At 40.1% G+C, this 16,295-nt stretch overlaps 1 protein-coding gene across 1 annotated transcript; it reads right to left on the minus strand.

Moving 5' to 3' along the window:
• Positions 1-6,128: 6,128 nt before the first annotated feature.
• Positions 6,129-10,172, minus strand: FABP7 (fatty acid binding protein 7). Its single transcript, XM_075553735.1, has 4 exons — positions 10,024-10,172; positions 9,471-9,643; positions 8,677-8,820; positions 6,129-6,179 (listed from the first exon to the last, which is right to left on the minus strand). Exons 1-4 carry the CDS (start codon positions 10,094-10,096, stop codon positions 6,129-6,131), a joined length of 441 nt encoding a protein of 146 aa, XP_075409850.1. The 5' UTR covers positions 10,097-10,172.
• Positions 10,173-16,295: the final 6,123 nt, after the last annotated feature.

Below are 16,295 nucleotides of genomic sequence, written 5' to 3' on the forward strand. Positions count from 1 at the left end.
ACCAAAACACATACACTTAATTGCCAGTCAGTTCTGACACAGACCCTCTATTCCTCCTGTTTACACTCCGTGATCGATGGGAATTACACATTATGAGCATCGTTCAGGATATGGTCTGCTATGGGAGGGAGTCCATATTGGGAGCCAGGGGTGTGCACCAATGAGTCACTGCACTGCGGGCGACAGCAATCCCAGGGACGCCACTGACCCTGGGAGTATGTGTGTGTGCCTTCACGCAGCACCCTTCTTGTGAGTGTGCACCTCTGCACGGGGGAGAACGCGTGTGAGAGGAGGGGCATTTCTGCTCACTGGCAGCAATGACTTGTGGGACTTCACTAGACAATTATAGAGGCTTTAGAGCTTCAGAAATGGTTTTTCTCCATGCTGGTAAATGGGGTTGGTATGAGTCAAAATCACCAAACAACATCTTCTAAATGCTGTGGCTAAATGGCCTCTGGCTTTGGTAATTTTTCCTCTGCTGTTCACAACGTTACAAATCAGAAAAACCAAAAGAGAAAAATCAGAAAGGTTAGTACATTGGAAGATGATTATATTGTGAAATAGAAGATGATGTGAAGGAAAATGATTTACAACTACATTGGAAATATTCTAAAAACAAAATGTGTGTTCTATCTTCCATAACATCAACACTGTGTCACTTTAAAAAAAGGAAAACAAAAACAACCCTCACTGCCATGAAGACGATTCAAACTCCTGGCGACCCTCTACAATAGGACAAAACTGCCCCCTACACTTCTTATACCGCAGGGAAAGGTTCCATTAGCCAAAAAAAAAAAAAAAAAAAAAAAGTTTTTATTATGTATTCACAAATCATACAAATAGTTCAGTCATATTCAGTCATAGTTTAAAGAGTTGTACTATCATTACCACAATCCATTTTAGACAAATGTTCCTTCTTGTACTCACTGTTAGTTCTCCATTTACCCCAACGCCTCCTATTGTTCCCCACAGAACCAGGACTCCAGTGACTGTCTCCAGAGATTTACCTATTCTGGATTTCCTATACGGAAAAATATTTTAAAAACAAAACATAACACCAAACGGACAACAATAGCAAAGTAAAGCAGAGGAAAAGTTCAACTGAAAAATAGCAGAAAATATTAAAACCAGAACAAATTTAAAATGGGTCAAAAGGAAAGTCAACTTGTTAAATTGTAAAATTTAAGATGTTAAAATTTTGTTAACCTAACTGCATCTGGAGAAATCCACTTATCGATGCATTGTGTGTGATAACTAGGCTGTTCACAGCCCCAGTCCATGGTCAGAAGGAATTCATCAGAGACTTAATCCATTGTACTTACCCTTCACCTTGTTTAAAAAAAAAACAACGGAAACAACTTTAGAATGGGTCAAAAAGGAGATAAAAGTGTAAGACGTTACATTTTAACCTACCTGCACCTGCCGTAATTAACGTCCCCATGCTCTCTGTCTCGTAACAAAGCCAGTCCCATCCTTGAACTCCGATCAGAGAAGACGCACCGCAAGTTTGGTCCATGGAGGGACGCTGCAATTAATTTTGGACTTCCACTGTCAACCGCACTCTGCACCACATGTTTACAATTTAAGCTCTAAGACCGTTCCCTGATTTGAATTTTGATTTTATCATTTATAATCTTGGTCCACTTAGGCTGTTGTGCTTCTTCTCTGTGAACCTGGTTGACTCCTCACTTAGATGGCCTCTTTTATGAAGACAAGTCTTTAAGATCCCAGACACTGTTTTTTGTGATAGCCAGTCCCCATTTAATGTCTTCACCACCCTTTGCTGTAGCACCCATGTCTTCAATGATCACTTCAGGAGGCTGAGCATCAAGCAGGACCATGCCGAGACTAACAATTTACAGGAGTAGAAAGCCCAATCCTGGGGAGGCTGGTGGTTTTTAACTGCTGGCCGTGCAGTTAGCAGCCCAACATGAAACCACTACACTACCAGGGCTTCCTTAGGGGCCCCTTAAGCCTAAGATACTATTTGCCACATTAAAGGAGCTGGTTATGAAGCCCCACCCTCACTCCCAAGAATGCTGTTGTATATCAATTTGATTCCAACCCAGAGCTACCTTAAAGGAGAACAGAGAACTCTCTCCTGAGGGTTTCCTGGACTCGGGGTTTTAAAGGAGCAGAACCGATCCAATTGCCAGGTCTTTTCTCTTCAGGACTGACGGTGACATTGAAATGCCACCCTTACAGTTCACCGCCTAGCTGCTTAACCATTGCACTACTATGTCACCTATGACAGACTATGTGGAAATCCACAAAAATTATGTAATTCTTGGTGTGGGTCTAACAGCACAGTTGGAGCAAACATCTGCATATGACACCAGCTTTTACAGCACAGGATCTCGTTTTAAGAATGGTAGCCATAATCAGATAATCTCAATAATAATTATACATATAAATATTAAATCCTATAGTTGTACTTTTGATTGTTCTACTCGTCAATGTGGTCAACTAAAGTAGTGTAATGGGTAATTTCTGATTTCAGTGAACTGTGAATTAAAGGAAATTTCCTCGGATTTGCAAGTTAATTAGATCTTGAAATTACTGGGTTGACACAAAAGGAGTGTTGTACTCTGAAAATATCTCTTTTTAACCCCAAGAGACCAACAGTTTCTAAAAAATAGCTTAAAGGAAATGAAATTTTTCATTTTGTTTCAGAAAAAGTGTTATTTACTTGAAATATTCATTTGTGAATGGAAATGTTGTAAGGTTGTGGTCAGCAGCTCCGTACCCTTTACACTAGCCATGAGATCTGGAGTGCATTCAAATGCTGACTCTGAAATCTCCTTGTCAGTAGAGAAACCTCATGTTTCCCGAAAAATTTAATTAAGAAGCACTTTATAAATTATAAAGTACATGATTGCAACATGCCAGCAGAGCGTAGGGAAGCAGTGGGGAGATCTGAGTGACCGGCCCCAATCCCAAGTACATGGACAGCTGCTCCTCTCCCCAGGAGAATTTACCTCAGAGGACAGCACTGAAGCTGCAACTCAGGGAGAGGGACATGTCTGATCAGAGCACACAGGAGCAAATGAAGGGGAAGGAAGAGAGAGTGGAGCACATCCTGGCCCACCAAGCCTTGATGATATTCCCATTCAGAGCAGCCACTCCACAGAGAAGACCATATGGCCAGCCCCACTATGAGGCACGACATCCCTCACCTACATAGCCCTACAGGGGCCAACCCTGGAGACACAGCATGGGAATTCTACCTGATCTGATACCACCACACTGAGGCAAAACACTAAGGGCATGCAACAGAACAGCAAGGGGAATAGCAATGAAGTCCCCAGGGAATACCAAAAAACAGACTTTGGGGCCAGGGCTTGGCACCCCATCAGACTTGACTGGAAAACACTCCCAAAGGCCAACAAACAGACCTTGAACTAACTACAAACTTTTATTTGTTGTTGTTGTGGGGTTTTTTGTTTTGTTTTGTTTTTTGTCATTGGCTTTGTGTTATTGTTTTCTTTTGTTGCTTGGCTTTGCTCTGTCTTGTTTTTGTGCATGTTATTATTTCTGCAGGTCTGTCTAAATAAGATAAGCTGGATAAACAATCTGGAGGAGAAAACAACGGGACCGACAGTTCCAGGGGTACATGGGAGAGGGGGAGGGAAAGGTAATGGTATTAACAAACCCAGGGACAAGGGAACAACAAGTGATCCAAATCGGTGGTGAGGAGGGTGTGGGAGGCCTGGTAGGGCATGATCAAGGGTAATGTAACTGAGAGGAATTACTGTAACCCAAATAAGGCTGAGCATGATAGTGGGACAAGAGGAAAGTAAAGGGAAATAGAGGAAAGGGCTAGGAGGAAAAGGGCATTTATACAGGTCTAAATAAAGGCATGTACCTATGTAAATACATTTATATATGAGGATGGGGAGATAGATCTATGTGCATATATTTATAGGTTTAGTAAAGGTAGCAGATGGACATTGGGCCTCCACTCAAGTACTCCCTCAATGCAAGAACAATTTGTTCTACTAACATGGCACTCTGTGATGTCCCCCTTCCCTGGCACCATCGCTGAAGACAAAATGTGTGCATGAGCAAATGTGGTGAAGAAAGCTGATGGTGCCAGGCTACCAAAATATATAGCATCTGGGGTCTTAAAGCTTGAGGATAAACAAGCGGCCATCTAGCTGAGAAACAACAAAGGCCACATGGAAGAAGCACACCAGCCTGTGTGATCATGAGGTGTCGATGGGATCAGACATCAGGCATAAAAAGACCCAAAACAAAACAAGCAAAAAGCATATCAATGGGAATGAGGGGAGATTGGAGACCCAAAATCCAACAGTAGTCAATTGGACACCCTCCTATCCGAACAGCCACAAAGAAGAGAAGAACCAGTCAGGGTGCAGTATAACACTAATGAAACACACAACCTTCCTCTAGGTCAGGGCTGTCAAACTCAATTCAAACGCAGGCCATTTGGTGCAACAGGCAAGCTTCATGCCGGCCACATCACATTGACACATTTTGTTTTGAAGTGAGGATTTAGGAATATGGATAGGATAATTAAAACTCTATATAATAGCATTTATTTAAGCATTTATTTTATTTAATGTATTTATAAAACTAAAATTATCTTTTTTACCTAAAACTTGCCGGCGCTTTCCTCCTACTAGTTTTCAATTACCTCTTATGTTGTGACCGGAAAATAGAACAAAGTAACCAATAAAAAACAGAAAATGTTGGACAGCTGACAAACGTGACGCACCATTGCAATGAAGGCTTCCTGCTGAGAATGTGCCCTAGCGCTGCAGCTAGGTGTGATTTATAACAGCACAACCCAGAGTGCTGCTCATAACCTTTTTGCTGTTGGGATCTGTTTACATGACGTGACCCTGAGGGTGGCAGACGTATCGCTTCCAAACGTCGCGAGAACTGAGCCAGCGCATTGATACACGTTCATGGGCCCCCAGGAAAGGCACTGGGTCGCGTGCATACATGTCTTCAATAGGTAAAGGGTTATCAAGGGAATTGTGTGTGTACGTCTTGCTTCGATCTCCCCTAAACACTATTTTCTTCATAACCAGTTTTTCTATTTTAATTTTATTTCAGAGCATTGCAGACCACAAAAAAAAAATACCTTGGGGACCGCATGCGGTCTGTGGGCCTCCGGTTTGAAGCCCCACTTTAATTCTTTAATGCCCTCCCCTATCATGACCCCAATTCTATCTTACCTATCTGACTAGACCAGAACATATCCACTGGTACAGTAAGAACTCGAAACACAGGGAATCCAGAACAGATAAACCCCTCGGGACCAATAAGGAGAACAGCAATACTAGGGGGTGGGGGGATAGAGTAAGGGGGAACCAATCACAATGATTACATATGGCCCCATCCCAGGGGGACAAACAGCAGAAAAGTGGGTGAAATGAGACAGCAGTCAGTGTAAACATGAAAAAAATAAAAGAATTTATAAATTATAAAGAGGGCATGGGGGAGGGAGGGAGGGAGGGGCCGAGGGTGGGGGAGGGAGGAGGAAAAAGGAGGAGCTGATGCCAGGGCTCAAGTAGAAAGAAAACGTTTTGAAAAAGATGATGACAACATATGTAAAGATGTGTTTGACACAATGGATATATGCATGGATTGTAATAAGAGTTGTAAGAGCCCCAATAAAATAAAATTTAAAAAAACAACAAAACAAGGAGGAACTCTGTTTTCCAATCTTATTATATGTTATAAGGATCTCAAGTCTCTCTCTCTCTCTCTCTCTCTCTCTCTCTCTCTCTCTCTCTCTCTCTCTCTCTCTCTCTCTCTCTCTCTTACATGCATTTCAGTCAGAATAATGATATTAAAAACAATAGTATTCCACATTGTGTAAGGTTTATTCCAATTTGAGATACATTCCAAGAGAAAGTACAAAATGTATTCACTTCTTGATTTTAAAACATGACTTGAAATTTCAAAACATATTATAAAACATGATGAATTTGCAGATCAAAACATTGCTGGAGTAACATATTTTTATGTATTTAAGTCATTATTTTCCACTTTACACCAAGAGACACCTTCTAATTAGTGATTAGCAGGATATCACTGAAACTTTATTCGACAGAAAACAAAACAAAAAGAATCTGCCATCCAGGAGCGGTGCCTGTCTAGGCTTTCTCATAGTGGCGGACGGCAACCACCTCGCCAAAGGTGAGCGTCTGAAAGATTCAAAGAAAATGAAATCTTTCTACACAGTCAGATGAGGAGCTGCATGTTAAACAATTATCACGCTTTTATTTCATCATTATTCAGAACTAAACAAATTTACAAAGCTGCATAACTGTTTAGGAAAGCTAAAAAGAGAAGAAATTTGTTTATTGGGAGTACAATTCATTTATACAAACATGTAGACATAGTACTTGTTTAAAGCAAAAACTTACACTGACAATTTAGATTCCTGTCAGAATTCCTTTCCCCTGAGATTATCAGGTAAATGGCAATAGATTAGATGTTCATCAAACTCACTACCATCAAGTACAGTCTGACCCATAGCACCCTGCTATCATCACTCACTGCCTCACTCACTCACACACGCACGCACTCACTCACTCACACACGCACGCACTCACTCACTCACTCACTGCCTCACTCACCACTCACTCACTGCCTCACTCACTGCCTCACTCACTCACTGCCTCACTCACCACTCACTCACTGCCTCACTCACTGCCTCACTCACTCATGCACTCACTCACTGCCTCACTCACTCACTCACTGCCTCACTCACTCACTGCCTCACTCACGCACTTACTCACTGACATGGAGTAACTCTGACTCCCAGCGACCCTAAAGGAGCAGGTAGAACTACCCCAGTGTGTTTCCAAGACTTGTAAGAGAATACAGGGAGAAAGTCCTGTCTTTCGCCCAGTCACCTAGTAGCATGTCTAAATTATGTTCTCAGCTCCAAAATTTGAAGATTTATAACAGCTCTTCTTAACAGATTTCTACTAATAATCTAGATAAATGTTAAACAGTCTCTAAAAATCCCAACTCATCCAGCCAATTGTTACACGGAATGCCTTGTTCCAAAAGCAACAAGAAAAGTAAATTTGAAAATATCGGTGGCATTGTTCTAAACACCTTGTTTGAATTTGATTTTGCCTGACTATTGTCATGCTTGCCAAAGTTGAGCTATTTGCCTTTCTATATTCAGGGAAATGTTAAATAGAAACATAGGAACACATTGTTTTTTTAAGACATTAGTCTTTCTTTTCATAATCAATGTGGACAATATAGACAAATATCTTTTTAACATGACAGGAAAACTGCCTCTCTGTTCTCCCTCTTCCACATTTGGAAAGAAATATAACCACATAAGCATATAACTCACTGTGCAGACAATCCCAAAACACGATTGCATCGACATTACTAGGGAGGGTGTTATTATCAAAACACAACTCTCTGGTTCACAGAAGATTTGGGAGAGGCTAAACCAAGGCATAACTTTTTGGTTTTTCAAGGTTGAACAGAAAGAATGAGCTTATTGAAGAAGATGCTTTGGCAAAGAAGTCAGTCCAAAGGGCCCTCAGCTAGTCTGAAAGGCCTACCCCCTCCCCCCTTCTGTGATACCACTCCCATTTCTCATTAGGGACATTGTTTTTCATTTATCTATTTGCGTGCCTGTCCCGTGGTGAGGGAGCCCTGGTCGTGCAATGTTCAGTGTATGACTGCTAATCCGGTGGTCACTGCTCAGAAACCCAGGGCTCTATGGAGGGACAGCCCGTGATTCCTACCCCCATCCCCAAAAATTTCAGTCTGAAAAATCCTATGGGGAAATTCCATCTAGTCCTACAAAGTTGCTATGAGTTGGAATCACCTCAAAGGCATATAATAACAGCATTCAGGGTCGAGCATATCTTTAAAAAGAACTTCTGGGGGGAAAATACTAAAAGAAAATAACATTAAAATGATTTTCTATGATGGGGATTAGAGAGTATTTCATTTTTATTTACTTTATAATATATTATGTCAGTTCTAACTTTTTGTCACTGAACATTTATAACTGCTATAAATTAAAATATAAATGCTTAACGATCTTCTATAATTTATTACATGAGCTATAGAGGTGGGTGTTTGTTTTTTGCTGAGATCCAATAACTTTCATGTTCTTACAGAATCATTCATCTTTATATATTTTTTATTTTCTTGATAATTTGCTTTATGTTTAGATTTTATTGCATCAGAATCCACTCAATAACCCATAAGAATGATATTAATCCTAACAAAACGAAAAATCTTTTTTGGCACCCAGTAATAAAACAATCATTTTTCTCTTAGCTACACCAATTAGAATTATTCTCTCTTTTTACAATGGAAATAAAACCAAGGAAAAAATAGATAGGATCTTTTAAAAATACTTTCTTACATGTGGTTTTACACTGGTTTTATTGCTTAATATAATTGACTATTTTTGTCTCCCTTCTTGACTCCTGTAGTTAGAGTAGTTCTACGTGGCTTACGTCATCATGTTTCTTTACAAGTGTGGAAGTGGGAGAACAGAGAGGCAGTTTTCCTTTCATATTTGAAGATATTTACCTATATTTTTCCACATTGATTACTAGCCTTGATAGGGATGGAATGTTATTAAGAAAGGAAGGGAGGCGATCAAGGAAGCTGAGAGAAAAGGAATGAGGTGGAGGAAGGGCGAGAGGGTACGGGTATGGACAGGATGGAGAAAGCAGAGTGGCCACTACTCACCATAACCATCTTGTCATCCTTAATCTCTCTTACAAAATGTGTTTCTTTGTCATCCCATTTCTGTACATGCACAAGTTTGTCTCCATCCAGACTCACAACAGACTGATATGCACAATAAAATGCAGAACATGACAAGAAGTACAAGTTAGATTCCTGATAGCTAGATCGCATATCTAATGGATTTTTCCTCTAAGAGCTTTCTAATTGTTAAGTTATAATCAATTCTTTATGCTGTTTGTGCCACCCTCCTTGTTGCTCTAGACTCACTGTTATGTAATTCTAATAATTGACCATCCGACTGAAGTGAGTACATGTTGATGCAAACATTTCATATGTTGGAAATAAACATCCTGAGCCAAATTAATATGTCTTAAGAGTCACAGTTCAGGTTTAAACGAAGCCTTAAGGTGAAGCTGTTTGTTTATTTAGTTGACCTGAGGCCCTCAGACAGATTAAACATAATGCCATCTTTCTTTCAAATGCACAGTATAAACACTTTCTGAAATATAGATTTGATATAAAATAGGAAACATATATGGTAAGAGAAAACTTGATTCAAGCTTTGAGCTGCATAGCAAATAATCATTGTTCAGGACATATCTACATAAGAATACTACATTAATCTTGATATCCTCTTCCCTGAGTTGAAATCAAGAAAGCATTTTCTAATTCCCACAATATACAAAAGGAAACCCACAATATCGCTTTCATTTCCTGTTCTTTACCCACCTCGGAGAAAAATGGTTCCTCACCTTACAGTTTCTGTCATCTGCGGTTGTTTCATCAAACTCTTCTCCCAGATGGAAACTAATTTCTGTGTTCTTGAATGTGCTTTGGGTTCTGATTACCACTTTGTCCCCTTCCTGACTGATGATCACGGTGGGTTTGGTCACATTCCCCACCTGCCTAACAGCAAAGCCCACACCTGAAATAGCAAAAGGAAACAAGACGGTCAACTGCAAATTCCACGATAACTTACCGAGCTGGAACCTGCTTTCCGATTCTGGAATGGAGGTTGTTACCTGTTAAGGTTCATGAGGCCATGATGCACTACAGCTCTGAGGATCACAAAGTAAAAGCAAGACCCAGAAGCCCCATCTTCCTCAGAATAGCAAGGGCTCCATTCTTTGGCTGTGGCTAAGAGAGCAGATCAAAGTCACATTCAAAGGCTATTTAGGTATAGCCTTGGATGGTGACAATATGATCTGTCTTTGCCTGTTGCTAGTCTGATGGCTGACAAATCGGACCTACAAGTATCTGAAGCTGCAAGTTAAGAAGAGAATAGCACATCTTATTTTTACCTACCTAGAGCCTTCATGTACTCATCAAAGTTCTGACTGTCTGTCAGCTTCCAGGTAGCACAGAAAGCCTCCACCATTCTGTCTTTTCCGCCCTGTACGTCAAGAAAGGAGACGAGGCAGGAGCAAGGATCTTCCGCTGTTAGTTCTGCTGCAATTCAGATGACCTCGGTGTGCCTCAGCTGCAGCCCCTGCCTTCTTATTTGGAAAAAGATCGGGCGAAGAGCCAAGAATTTGAATTGCAAACCCTCCCCCACAAATGTCTCTCTTTCCTGGAGGCTGGCACAGTTTGAGGGGATGGGGAGGAGGGCCCAAGTGAGGTTCTAATCCTCTTTGTGATTGGCTCAGGCCACTGGGTCAGGAGAGTAGGTCAAGGTCCTCCCAGCCTCACACAGCAGTCCTTATGCCTGAGAAAGCTCGGTGGGAATTCTAAGGGGCTGGAAGCAGGGAACAAGAAAATGAGAGAGGGTCTTTCAGATCCAACCCTGAAAACTTGGCAAAGGCAATGTCAGACTGTGAGGAAAGAGAAAAGATGCACAATAGACATTCAGATTGATTTCCGTTAGTAGCAAAGCTGGTTATAAATGAGGCACCCCCCCCCTAAAGAACATCACTGAAATGCTAGCGTTTTCAGACAAAAGAATTTGAATAGTATCTTTTGTTTTTGCTTATATTTAGAGGGGGAACAAAACACAAGCTAGAATATGCAAAATTGGGAAAAGAGGAATAAATGCCTTCCCTAAATTGTCTGTCTGGTCTAAGGCTACTCCAACTGGGTATCGATGGGATGTTGACTGATTTGGCTCCTTCCCAATACAAACAGAGCGAATTTAAAGATCCCATTATCCTTTCCAAGAATGTGAGAACTAGACCGAGATAAAAAGGGATCTGAGGAAGAGTGTGGCTAGGATTCACTAATGAGAAGCAAGATGAAAGAAAGCAGTGTCTTTTCCTCCCCGTGTCAAAAGATTATAGAAAAGATTATTTAGTAAGCTTTAAGCGATCTGCACTAGAAGACTTTTTAACTTTTGAACCATCACTTCCTTGTCAGTTTGCCATATTTTAGTAGCTTACGTGTTTCTGTAATGCTATATTTTTTAGCATCAAGATTTCAAATAGTAGCAGGGTCACCTATGGTTGACAGCTTTCAGCAAAACCTCCAGATTAAGACAGATTAGAAAGAAAGATTTGGCAATCTACTTCAAGAAAAATTGGCCACAAAAACCATGTGAGCAGCAGTAAAATCTTGTCTGGTACAGTGAGCCCCTAAGGTTGAAAGACAATGAAAACACAACTAGGGAAGACCTGGCTCCTCAGACTAGTCACCTGGAAGATGTGAATGGAGGAAAACCTCTGAGACCTTTATTTGTTGATGCTGCACTACTCTAACTGAGAAGAAACAGCTGCATTGATTCCTGGAGCTGCATTTAAAAATCCATTCATTATCGGGACAAGAGACGTACAAAATATGAATCAAGAAAAATCGTTAAGTTGCTACAAATGAAATGACTTGAATGGTGATATCATAAGCATTAGTGTGCTGAAATGGACTGACATTAGCCATGTTGAATCAAACAATTATATGGTCTGCCATGATTTAATAAGGCAGACGGAAGAAGAATCCATGCATTTAAATTAATGCTGTTGACCAAGAATATTGAAAATATTTGAACATCCAAAAGAACAAACAAAACTATCTTGGAAGAAGTACAGTCAGAAGTCTCCTTACATGCGAGGATGTTGAGACTTCATCTGACTTACGGTGAACAGGTTATTAAATGATCGTATGCTTGGTAGAGTCGAAGGGCAGTGGAAAGAGGGAGGCCCTCGTGAGTTGGATTGACACAGTGGCTGCAAGAATGGGCTCCAGAAAATCAATAATTGTGAGGACAGCACAAGTGCAGGCAATGTATGAGACACTGGGGCACAGGTTCCTCTGAGCCGAGGCTGACTCAACAGCCACACTCCCCAACAAGCACACAATGAAGAGCATGGTGTCACACTCATTGACAAAGCGAATATTTCTGTCCTTTTCTTTTTCTAAAACATTTTATATTACTACCTGTAATAATACAAGTATTATTACAATCCACATTGCCATTAAATCAAACATACTTACATAATTGCTGTCATCATTTTCAAACCATTTTCTTTCTTCTTGAAATCTTTGATAACTGCTCCCCTCTCTCCCCCATCCTACCCCACCCCCATGAACCCTTAATATATTATATTATATTAATTATATTATGTTATATTATATTAATTAGTACACACACATATATAACACCATACCTTTCACCATCCAAGGATTCATTCACCTAAATTCTGTTGCTCATTCCCCTCGAGTGGGGCTATACATTCATCATTGCTATCAGTTACCCCCCCCCCTTTCATGATCCTATTGAAATACAACATTGTCAGCTAAAGAATAATATCCATGCATCTATAAGGAAGGTCATGATTCAAATGCTACAGCTGTACTTTCATATAATCAGCAACTGATGGTACTGAAAGAAGTCCAAGCTGCACTGAAACACTGGGCAAACACAAATTTTCTGAAACTGACAGAATAGCAATTGGGATGTTTCGACAAAGGGGTGCAACGCAGGAAGCACTAACTGGTCAATGCCCAGACGTGAGGGAAATAGCTCCCTGGGCAACCAGTGGAGAGATACACAATGTATCTATTCCAAAGGAAGGGGATTCAACAGAATGCAGAAATGATGGAACAAGCTCATTAATATCACAGGCCAGTACATTTTTGCTGAAAATAATTCTTAAAATAGTTGCAGCACCTCATAGGCAGAGAATGGTCATAAATTCTAGTCTGATTCCAAAGACAACATGGAAAGAGGAATGTCATTGCTGATGTCAGATGGACCTTGGCTAGACTCAGAGAATGCCTGGAAGATGTTGGCCTGTGTTTCATTGACTATTAAAAGGCATTTGAGTGTGTGTATCATAACAAACTATGGACAACATGGTGAGAAAGGAAATTCTCAGCTGGACACTCACCAAGAGGCAGGTGTTCAAACAGAATCAGGGGAAACTATGTGGTCTACATTCAGAAAAGACATATCAGGTTTGAATTTTTTTATTGCCGTACTTATTCATTCTGTATGCTGAGAAAAAGAAATCCAAGAGGCTGGACATTATGAGGAAATATATGGCATCCGGATTGGAGGAGGCCCTTTAAAAACCTACCCGATGCAGGGAGACACACTTGCCTGCTGAAAGTGAAGAGGGCTTTTAGCATCCAGTGATTAGGGTCGAAGACTTTAGTCTTCCAGATAGATGATGCCTCAGCATAAAGAAAACAAAAATACAAGCAATACCATGATAAACAGCAAAAACATTTATGAATTTTTAATTTTACTTGGATTTCACAAGGATTTAATTTTGCTTCGATGCCCAATCATTGCTCATGGAAGCAATAGTCAAAAAAATCAATGTATTGCCTTGAGCAATCTGTTGCAAAAGACCTCCTTAAAGTGTTGAAAAGCAAGGATAATTATGCAGGCCAATTATCATGTATTTGGTTAATTACATATTGATTTTAATTAATGAAGTAAGCAAGTGTGAACCGAGCAACCAAAGAAAACCGAAGACTTGGAAAGTAACCATCTGTGTTCATTGTGTCCCACTTCCTCCCATGCCAAGGAATTCTCTTCCAGGGTCTGGTGGTCATGTTTCCTTTGCTATTATTGCTGAGATGATTACCATGTGCAGGCCCACATTGGAGGAATTAACTGTTTTTATGTTATGGTTTGTGATGAATATACAGTGCCTTATAGATTAATGTACTTTTTATCTTTAGACAAATGTAACCGATTACAAGGATCTACATGTGACCTCCTCTCCGGGGGATGGACAACAGAAAAGTGGGTGAAGGGAGATGTCGGACAGGGCAAGATATGACAAAATAATGATTTATAAATTAACAAGGGCTCATGAAGGAGCGGGGAGCAGGGAGGAAAGGGAAAAAGAGAACTTGATGCAAAGGGCTTCAGTGGAGAGCAAATGCTTTGAAAATGATGAGGGCAATGAATGTATAGATGTGCTTTACACAATTGATGTATGTATGGATTGTGATAAGAGTTGTATGAGCCCCTAATAAAACATTAAAAAATACAGCACTAACAGCAATAAACAACAATAAAAATAAAACTCTTTCTTCTTCATAAAAAAAGGAAACTGTTTTGCAGTTTTATATAATCTCCAGAGATTTAACTTTTGGGGTTGTTACAATTCAATGGTTTAAATATAGAGTTGTGTAACCATCACTAACTAAATTTTAGAAAAGTTTCTTTGTTCTTATACCTATTCTTATCAAGTCCCCAATACCCGACAACTTCATCTCCCTAAAGCACTGTTAATCCAGTGACTGTGTCTATGAATTTACCTATCCTGGATTTCACATACAGAAAATCCTACCAAAAAAACAACACGTACTACAAAATGAAACACAGAAAAACTTCATTCCAAGAGAAAGTAGAGAGAAGGTAATAGAAACTAGAAGAAATTAAAAATGAATCAAAGGGGAAAACAAATGACAATACGTTTGTTTAACCTATCTCTAGCAGCAGTGATCCACTTTCCATGCACTTTGTCTGAAGGCCAGATAATCCATATCCTTGGTCAATGGTCTGAGGGACGATCTCTGGGGGGACTCTGAGTATGGATGTCGGGGCTCTCACTGTCATCCATAGCATTCTGCAAGCCAGGTATTCAGAATTTAAGCTCTAATATAGAATTATCTCCTCTGATCTTGGATTTTATTATTACAATTCTCAGATCATATAGGATGGTGTGCTTCTTTCTTATGAACATAGCTGACATCTCACTTAGAGGGCTGCTTGTTTTAAAATAAGCTTTTAAGACCCAAAACACTATTCTTTCTAATAACTAGGGACCATCTGATTTCTTTACCACACTTTCCTACAGCATCCATTTCTTCAGTGATCACTTCATGAGGACTGTAAGAATTAATTTTTCATATATTAGGTATTACAGTTAAGTGCATGATCAAAATTGATTAATGTATTTAAATATATATATAGCCCTGATTCACTTTAGAGGCAGCATTTTCAACATGTTTAGAAATAATTGAAGATATTACTCAGATAATGATGACTTCATTTGTTTGTAAAAATATATGGCTCTCAAATAATTTTTAAATTATTGTGAGGGACAGGATTGGCTCTTCTGCCACCAAAGTTTGCAGATCCCTAATCTATCCATAGCATAGGTTTTAAAGTCCTATTGAGGAAAGGAACATACATGTGTGAAAAAGCTTTCTAAATTAACTTACATGGATGTTCACTTATCCTGGTTAAAAACTGAATTAACTAAACACCATTTAAGAAAAATGAGGGTTAGACACTAAGGTAACCTTTTTATTAAGAGTCATTCACTAAGAAAGTTTGCAAGATTGAGACAGCGCAAAAAGTGAAGAAGGTATAAGACTAGCAAGTGTGTGGTAGTCTTTACTTGCCAATTATTGGCAAAAACAGGAGATCTGACCCAAAGTCCACTGACTGCTTAGTCTAAAACCGTGGGATAGCAGTCCTCTGCTTCTTCTTCTTCCACTAGAACGTGGGTTCTCAACTTGTGGGTCGCGACCCTTTTGCAGGTCAAACAACCCTTTCACGGGGGTTGACCGATTCATAACCGTAGCAAAATGACAGTTATAAAGTAGCAATGAAAATAATTTTATGGTTGCGGGATCGCCACAACACGAACCGCATTAAAGGGCCGCGGCATTAAGAAGGCTGAGAATCACTGCACCACTACACTAGTCTGTCAGCGTCAAGTCCAAAGGAGGATTCCATTCCCCTTCCTCTGCAATAGGTGTGTTTAAGGTGAAGTCTAACTCCCTTAGTAAGATTTCCAAGTCATGTAATTCTGATGCGGTCTATGAAGAAAACTGTCCATCTTGAAAAGATAAAGATCTAAAATCCAGGTAACCTGTAGCGCACAACTAGGGTCAGGACCAAAGGCTGAAAAGAACTTGGTCAACAATGCATCATGAGCAAGATAATGCTGGTAGATTCTTCCCTCATTGGGAGTCTATGGAAATAGTGTTAAGCATTTTCCCAAGGGCAGGCTGCCCCTGCTTGGGTTCCCACCCACGCAGGGAGATAAAATCATCTTCTGGGGACACCTCTCCCCTTCCCCTCTGGTCATGGATTCCCACTGAAACACATCGTCTATTAATTTGGCGTGACAGTCGAGCATGGTTCCATGATAGAAAGTATTTGGTCCTTTCACTCCCCTGCT

The sequence above is a fragment of the Tenrec ecaudatus genome, chromosome 7 (assembly GCF_050624435.1).
Source record: "Tenrec ecaudatus isolate mTenEca1 chromosome 7, mTenEca1.hap1, whole genome shotgun sequence".
Taxonomy (NCBI): Eukaryota; Metazoa; Chordata; class Mammalia; order Afrosoricida; family Tenrecidae; genus Tenrec; species Tenrec ecaudatus.